Here is an 8,241-nt window from a genome sequence, read left to right as displayed (position 1 = left end):
GTGGCGCGTGGGGCCCGGCATGGCCACTCGCCAGCCCTTGCGTAATGGCCCCGCAGCCTCGTGCGACCCGGGGCGGCCACGCTCAGACGTGCTCGGTGGCCAGTGCTCCCCTCCTGCTCCCCCCCGGCACAGCAGCCCCAGCACCACCGGCCGCGTGGCCGTGGGCTCCCCCCACATGGCCATCAGCATTGTGCTCCCAAATTGCTGTCGACAGGGACCTAAAGCAAGCCACATTTTCCCCAGCCCTGCAGCTTCCAGCTGGGTTATCTCAGGGCTGAGGGGCACGGGCTGCATGGCACCCACTGCAAGGGCAGCCCCAAGTGCTCAAACATCCCCCCCCCACCCCCAGTCCTGCCCAGAGCATCCTGCCTGCAGGCAGGGAAGGGGCACGGGTGGCTCAGGTGGCACTGGGTGCAGGACGCCCTGGACGTGGCTCGCTGTCCCCCACCACACGCAGGCACCCCCAAACACCCCAGCACCGATGCTGCTGCACCTCCAAGGAGGCTCCTGCTCCCACGCGCCCCCCCTGTTTTAAGCTGCACCAGTGACAAAGATCATTTTGCCAACCGCCAGGTCCGTGGCACCATGCACTTGTCTGTGGCCGGACGCGTAACACGGCCCCCAGCTCTCGTTAGCTCAGCCCCTGCCAGCGCGATGAAGGTGAAATCCAGCAGGAGCGTGGGGTGGGAGCCCAGGTCAGCTCGCACGTGTGCCACCGCGCTGCAGGCAAGGAGCCGGTAAGGGCAGGTGACTGCACCGCCCAGCCGAGAAGCTTTTAACATCATTAACGGAGCGAGGTTGGTGTCAGTCAGCAGGAGCGATGTTTCACCCCGGCGTTGCTCTCTGGAGACCTGCTATTTCGTATGCAAAGAGGGCTGCCAAGCTCCGCAAAGACGCTTCCATTACTTGACAGCTGACAGCAGCGCCCCAGCAGCAGCCACCCCCTGCCCTGCTGCCCCCCGGGGACAGGACGGGCCCGTGCAAAGGCCATGGCCAGGCAGGGGGCAGGCAGCAGGGTGAGGGTGGGATAGGCAAGGACCCCCGTGGCAGCCACCACGGCCACGAGGCCAAACAGCCGCGGTCCTGGGTGCCAGCTGGGCCAGCACCAACCTCACCCCCGAGGGATTTCAGGTCAGAGAGCCGTGGTGAGGTGCTGCCACCAGCTTCGCTCTCCCGCTCCCCGCTCCGACACAGGATAGGAACATTTTCGAGAGCCTCCTCTCCACAGAGGCTCTGGCACTGCGGTTTCCAGCTAGCGCACTAAATCTTTCAGTGCAAAACCTAGGTCCATATTTCTTCTAAGATCTCTTGAGCTCCTCAAGCAGCAGCCACTTAAGCGAGACCTCGCTGGACCACAGAGAGACACCAGCTGCTCGAGCTGGTAGGAGGAGAGCAAGGCCTGTTTTAGCGGTACAGGACATCCATCTGCCTCCTCTCCACGTTGATGAATAGCTCTCTTTTACCCCGTGTCAGGCTCCAGCAAAGCAGAGGATGAACAGCTAGAGCTGCGGCAAGCCCACACACTCCATTTAGCCGGGAGATGACTCAGACGCGGCTCTTCGTGCGGGTGGAGGTGACGATGAAACGTGAGGGTACGAAAGCCGGCGAGCGGGGGCTCTGCTCTCCCCACCGGCCACCGTGCTGCGAGGCAGGGGGTGGACCCTCCTCACCCTCCATCCCCCCCGTTCGGGTGCAGGACAGTCATGGGGGTCCTCAAAACAGGGACAGTCCTGCCCCGTCACACGGTAGGTACGGCCGTGGATGGCATCGAGCTGTCGCTTATTAAATACCTTTTATCCCGTTGCACACAGCATCCCAACAGCTCTCCAGTTTGGACAGGAGCAGTGCAGCCCCCGTTGTTCATGGGACGGCCATGGCCCCCCCATCCTTCCTCCTGCAGAAACCCTGGGCAGCCCCAAGGACCCCAGCCCTGCCCGGGGCACCCAGGGGATGGAGCAGGGGGAGCAACATTGCCCAAACCACCTCCCGATTCCAACCCAGGCTTTGGAAAAGAAAGGTAGCCGAGTCAGAAACCCAAATGTATTTTTTTGCCTGCTACCTGCCTCGAATGCGCCTCTGTGGAGCTGCACAGGGTGCGGGGCACGGGGTTCCCACCCCGCGCGCTCTCCACCTGCCTCTCCCCCCAGCAGGGACCGCACGTGGCAGAGGCAGCAGCTTCGCCCAGAGCCACTTCAGGTCAGTCCCCGTTCCACGAACAAAAGCCACTTCTCATCTCCAGCTCGTTTCCTGGCAGAGTTAATGGCCTGGGCTCCTCTGGGGACCCAGCACTTGCGAAGCCTGCGAGGCAAGCAGCAAGGGAGGGAATTAAGACCTTATTTCCTCTGCCAGAGATAAGATCTTTAAACAAGCTTCTCAGCCAGAACTTCAATTTTGTTTTTTTTTTTACAGGTTTTGCAAGGGAATCTTGTTCTCCAGAATTGCATCCGCCTCCAACCCCACTTAGAGCTGCCAAAGCCCGCGCTTCCCCTGGGACCAGCCTGCGAGCAGCGGAGATGGATGAGCTGACACGGGCACGACTTCACCCTTGCTGTCCCGTCACCGGAGCCGGGGGCTGTCAGCATTGCCAGGGTGAGCCCCCCCATTCCAGCTGTGCCTCGCAGCCCCACGAGCCCCCACAGATCAACCGCACAGACCACCACCATGCAGTGCCACCGCCCCCCGCCCCAGCACCAGGGCTGGATGAGGCCCCCGGGGCGAGCACCCCTGCGAGCAGCAGCAAAGCCTGACCCAGCAGCACAACCGCTCCAAGCTCCAACTCCGCTCCCCCCGTGTGGATCCAGCCCCGCGGTCGCTCCCGGTTTGAGCCGGGATAAGGGCCAGCATCCGTGGTCTTGTGAAGGATGCTCGTTCCCGCTCTGAAAAGCCTTCTGGGGCGCCAAACTGGAAGTACGGGGTTCACTTCCCCTCTTCTGCAATCCCAAGCAGGTTGTTACTGTACCCTGCGCCTCGATTCCTCCTCGTACCACAGAAACGCCCCAATGCTGGGCCCCGTCTTTGGGACCGCAGACAGATGTTCTCTGAGCGTTCAATGGCAAGAAATAAATGCCCCTGCCTTGCTCATGCCCTGGGGGTTTGCAGCCCCCCCCCCTTGCCTGGAGGCTGCTGTGGGAATGAACACTTTGGGCTGATTTACCCGGCACGTTGGCCCCCAGATTAACACGCTAGCCCTGACAGATGGAAGGGAGCACGAGCCGGGCGATAAATCACAGGACGCAGGCTCCAGCTCTGCCTGCCGTGCTCTGCCCACTGGTACTAAAGGTGCTGGTCACCGCGTCCCCAGCGGGATGAAGGCTCGAGCCTCGCGGCCCCCCCCCCTTGGGAAGTTTTCCTGGAAAAGGGGGATGCATGCTCGCCGCACGGCTGAGCCTGCCAGCACAGGGCTGTCTCGTGGGAGCTGGGACACAACAGCCTGCCTTGAACTTATGCCCAAGGACGTCTGCCCTGCAAAGTGCCGCACAGCACAAGGATATCCGAACGGGCTTTTGATGAGCTTCCAGCAAGATAAATGAGCTTCCACGAACCTGCTCTGCCTTCCTGAGCTAGATCGTGGGTAAACCAGCCCCTGCCGTAGCCTGCAGCTCGGACGAGCTCTCGCCTCTCACATCCCGCACGCGTGTCCGGGTACGCAGATCAGTGTCACCGCTGGAGAACGGTATGCAGATTAATGTCACTGCTGGTCTTCGGTGCCAAGACCTGTCCAGGCTGTCCAACCATCAGCCGGGGAGGAAAGGAGAGCTGATGGATAAAGGCTCCCTTTCCCCAGGAAATCCCGAGCATTCAGCCCTGCACGGAGCAGATCTCAGGGCTGGGCACGGACCTGGGAAGATTTTTGCCCCCAAACAGCCTCCAAACCCACAAACTTCTCTGCTTGCTGTAGGCAAACAGCTACCCCCCAACTCCAGCAGGTCGAGGCTGTGGGGCTCCCTCCCAGGGTGCCATTAGTGGGTGTAATGAGCTGGGGGTAATTGCTGCCTCCGGGATGCAATTAACTCCTGCCTGGCCTGGTCCAGCTGGGGCTTCTGCATCCCCGAAGAGCAGTTTCCCCTGCCCAGGTTCCTTAGAAAACTTAGATCCCTCTTCCTCCTCAAAATGAGCCTCTGAATCACAGCCTGACACCCAGAGCCAGTTCCCTGATGCGTGGCGATGATTTAGATTTGGGCTATATCTGGAATGTACAATTTGTGTCAGGTATATACGAGGCACCAGTGAAACTGGGAGCAAGCAGTGTGGAGATCGGTCACCCCTTTGTGCTAACGGGGTTCGAAGCAGCTGGGTGCAGCCAGCTGAGGGGCAGCCCTGCTCCGAAACGCAGGGGCCAGGCAAACGCGAGGGGTTTTGGGTCTGGGGATGCAGGGACACAGTCAGGAGCCCTGGAGGCGCTGGTGACATTGGGACAGTTTTATGACAGTGCTACCAGCAACGGCCGTGGGGACACAACCTCCCGCAGAAAGGCCGGGGTGCACAGCCCTCTGTCCCTGGGACGGGGAGCGCCTGGAAGCAGGCACTGCCCAAAGGGCTGCTCCAAAGCTGGCACCCACCTTCTCCCACCAGGTCCCACCTGGAAGCAGCAGAGGAAGAGCCAGGCACAACGTCCATCCTCCTCCTCCCTGCCCCGCTGTTTTGAATTGCTGTTTCAGAATCGCAGCAGACGTGACATATGAAGACAGAAATTGCCAGCGACTTTTAATTTGGGTTCTGCCAATTTCTCTGTCCCAGCTATTGATTTTCCATAAAGATGAATCCCCGCTCCCAGCCCTCTCCGACAGGCACTGTCTGGGTGTTTTGCTTACCCCGAGAGTGGAAATATATGTTTTATTAAGTGTCAGAGCTCACTAATAAGAAGAGGGAGGAAAATCAATTGTCTGCTTATATCTTGATCTCAGCGCCAGGACTAACAAGTGCTGTGCTTTGCCGCTGCGGGCAGGAGGACGGGGCAGAACGACAAAGCTGGCAGACAACGGCTGTCAGCTCCGCGGCAGGCAGCCCAGCTGATGGGAGAGGGGGCAAAAGGGGCACCTGGGGGCCGATTTTTTTTTTTTTTCCAAACTCATTTGTATTTGTATTAATTCAAAGAGATTCAGAGAGTGCCAATAAAATCCTAGAGTTGAATGGATCCCCGATGCAAAGTGACCAAAACCAGCAACATTTCAGCTGCCGACTATAGGCAGGTTTATGCTCATATTCCTAAAATCAAGAGAGCAGCTTGGCCAGCTGTTCTGGATAGGGCAGCCAAAGGGATTCCAATGGTCTGTGCTAAATTTGGGATGAAGGGAAGCTGTTATGACAATAAGTACAAGCAAGGCCAGTGCAAAAGCCTCTGCCCCACGCTGTGCCCGGGTGACATTCCAACCCCTCCGTGTGACGTGTGACGTTCCAAACCCACTGGGTGACATTCCAACCCCGTCGGGTGACAACCCCACCAGGTGACATTCCAACCCCATCAGCTGAGGTTCCAACCCCATCAGCTGAGGTTCCAACCCCGCCAAAACCAGGAGCAAAGCTTGCAAAGCCCAGGACTGCACCTTTGCTGAGTGAGACGCTCAGCTGCTGCGCCCCGCTCGGCCATGTGATGCTTTCACCTCCCACCTCCACCTTTCTCAGGTTGGTTCTGGGGTGCAGGAACACCTGGACCAGCCTAGACCTTGCCCGCTCAAAGGCAGCCGTGCTCTCTGCCGAGAGCTAGCAAACCCAAGGGCACCGCCACAGCTTCAGAAGCCATGGGGTGGGAGGGTGCCGAGGGAGACGGACGCAAAGCGCAAGCCTGGCTTTCAGCTCCTCCGTGGGCACCTGGCACGGGCCAGGGCTGGAACAGGACCGGCGGGAGCTCCGCAGGACTTTTCTGACGTCCTTAAGCCCTCGGACCCCCAAGGCTGAGGATAAAGGCTGAGTCCAGTTCCCAGCACACGGAGCCTGAACGACAGGATTGGGATCCATGACGTGAACCTGAGCAGTCGTTTCCTGCAGAACCGGGGCGTTATTACCAAATACTGCTCTTTGCTCCCCCCCCCCGGCAGGGCTATCAGCCTTCTTTCACTCATATTTGTTATCTTCCTTGTCTGTTAGAGAATCACACCTGACAGTTGTATAGTTAATCTCTTGGCAGCTGTGAAATGAAACGGTAAGCTCCGGCTGTCTTGAGAAGATGCATTGATTTCTTAAAATGACAGCTTGCCGCCTCCCTTGATGTTCAAGCACAAGCCCAGGGCTGGCGTTATGGATCCTGCCTATCATTCAATTAAAAAAGCTCAGCAGAGATGCACCAGCTCAGCGTACGAGACAGCATTAAGGCTAAGCCCTGACCTGAAGATTTAATCACAGGGAGTATGAAGGCACCTTCAGACGCAGGACGCCTGTCCAGCTCGCTGATGAATGCCTCGGCCGCGGTATTGAACGTGGCACCGTGAGCCAGATGAGCCAGGCCCTTCGCCGCCGTAAAGGAGCTGACCGTCGGCCAGGCGGGTCCCGCCGCGTGGGATAAAGCCCTTCCCACCCAGAAAGGATCCTGCTGCGCTTCGGGGGGCAGTTTATAGCCTATTTCAACGCATCTCTTTAATAAGGATTATGCGTTTAAGTTAACAAAACTCCTGACACTGTGTGAAACAGCCTCGGCCTCGCTGCAGAGAGCAAAGCGCCGGCGCGTGCCTGGCCTCAGATGTAAACACCGCGAGATTCACCCTGGCAAATCAAAACCACCCCGCAGCGCCCCGTAACGCCCCGCAGATCCCGTTCGCACCCCAGAACCGCCTGTGCTTTCCTGGGCCCACATTAACACCCGCAAAGCACAACGCTGAAGCCTATCTGTGGGCATCCTGGACCTGCCCCACGCAGAGCAGCAGTGGGGTGGTGACGGGGACGTCCTAATGCTCAGGAGTTGAGGGCAGGGTGGTTCACGACCCTCCTCCCAGCCATGCTACAAACAGCGCAGTTGTTTGGAGCAGCCTGGGTGGCCAGGGCTGCGAGGATTCACCAGCCCCAGGGGCAGAGGTGTACCTACACCGGGAGACTCCAAACCCCGGCCAGGAGACCGGGGCATGAGAACAGGGCAGCCCTGTGCCGGCACGGGGCTTCACCGAGGGCACCTCACAGGGTGCAGGGTGCCACTTAGACCTTCGGGCTACCCAGGATGGAACCAGCTTTTCTACTCAGTGCTGCACTCATGGCACCTTGCTCTGAGCTGGCGTGCTGCGTGGACATGGCCAGCAACCATGTCCTGGCTGTCCTGCCAGAGCTTCTTCAGCCCTGTCTGTGGGGACCCTTAGCTCAAGGCCATGTCCCCGTGTCCCCGCAGTTCACTGCTGAGGTCTGGGCTCTGCAGGGACCAGAGAGCTTTGAACCAGCCCCTAGCGAAGCAGCTCAGTTGGGCTCATGAACCACCGAGGCTGCTGCCTAGCTCCGTGGAGCAGCGGTGAAACGCTGGAGGAGCAAGGGGAACATCACGTGCAGGGAAGCAAAGCTTTGCAAAGCAGATTTTTGGATTCTCCAAAGACCACAACCCCCACAGTCCTCAGAAAATGGGGCTTCCATCAGTGTATCGCAGAATCCCAGAATGGCAAGGGTTGGAAGGGACCTCAGGAGATCATCCAGTCCAACCCCCCTGCTAAAGCAAGTTCTCCTAGAGTGTGTTACACAGGGGGGCTTTGAATATCGACCCCCACCCTTGAGATATTTGTAGGTGGTGATGAGATCCCCTCTCAGCCTTCTCTTCTCCAGGCTGAACAAGCCCAGCTCCCTCAGCCTTTCCTCCTAGGGGAGATGCTCCAGTCCCCCCATCATCCTTGTTGCCCTCCTCTGGACTCTCTCCAGGAGTTCCTCATCTTTCTTGAACTGGGGAGCCCAGAACTGGGCCCAGTGCCCCAGGTGGGGTCTCCCCAGGGCAGAGCAGAGGGGGAGGAGAACCTCCCTCGCCCTGCTGGCCACGCTTCTCTTCACGCACCCCAGGATGCCACTGGCCTTAGTGTAGCGGTGCCACAGCCCCATCGCAACAAGGGCACAAGATGGGAGTGAAACAAAATGTGCCGGTTAAGGGGGAAGCACAGAGCCCTTCCCCTCCGGTACGAGGGGGAACTGCCCGGGTGCAGCCCTGGGCCGGAGGGCAGAGCCTTCCCACACCTCCACGCGCCCAGGGGCCGCACCGAGCCCTCGCCCAGCGCCGGGAGATGCCTCGCACTGTGATGGCAACAGCCTGGCATTGTGTGCCGGCTCGCTGCCAGCCGCCCCAGT

General features: G+C 59.4%; 1 protein-coding gene across 1 annotated transcript in view; it reads left to right on the top strand.

The window, feature by feature from the left end:
- Positions 1-1,540: 1,540 nt before the first annotated feature.
- FNDC11 (fibronectin type III domain containing 11) overlaps positions 1,541-8,241 on the top strand; it is a 10,204-nt gene continuing 3,503 nt past the window's right edge. The window contains exon 1 of the mRNA XM_009634802.2: positions 1,541-1,573. Coding sequence (XP_009633097.2) covers positions 1,541-1,573 — 33 coding nt within the window. The remainder of the gene's footprint in view (positions 1,574-8,241) is intronic.

This window comes from Egretta garzetta, unplaced genomic scaffold, assembly GCF_000687185.1.
Source record: "Egretta garzetta isolate BGI_Z169 unplaced genomic scaffold, ASM68718v1 scaffold223, whole genome shotgun sequence".
NCBI lineage: Eukaryota > Metazoa > Chordata > Aves > Pelecaniformes > Ardeidae > Egretta > Egretta garzetta.
The sequence above is the reverse complement of the archived record's forward strand: the minus strand, read 5'-3'. Positions and strand labels throughout refer to the sequence as shown.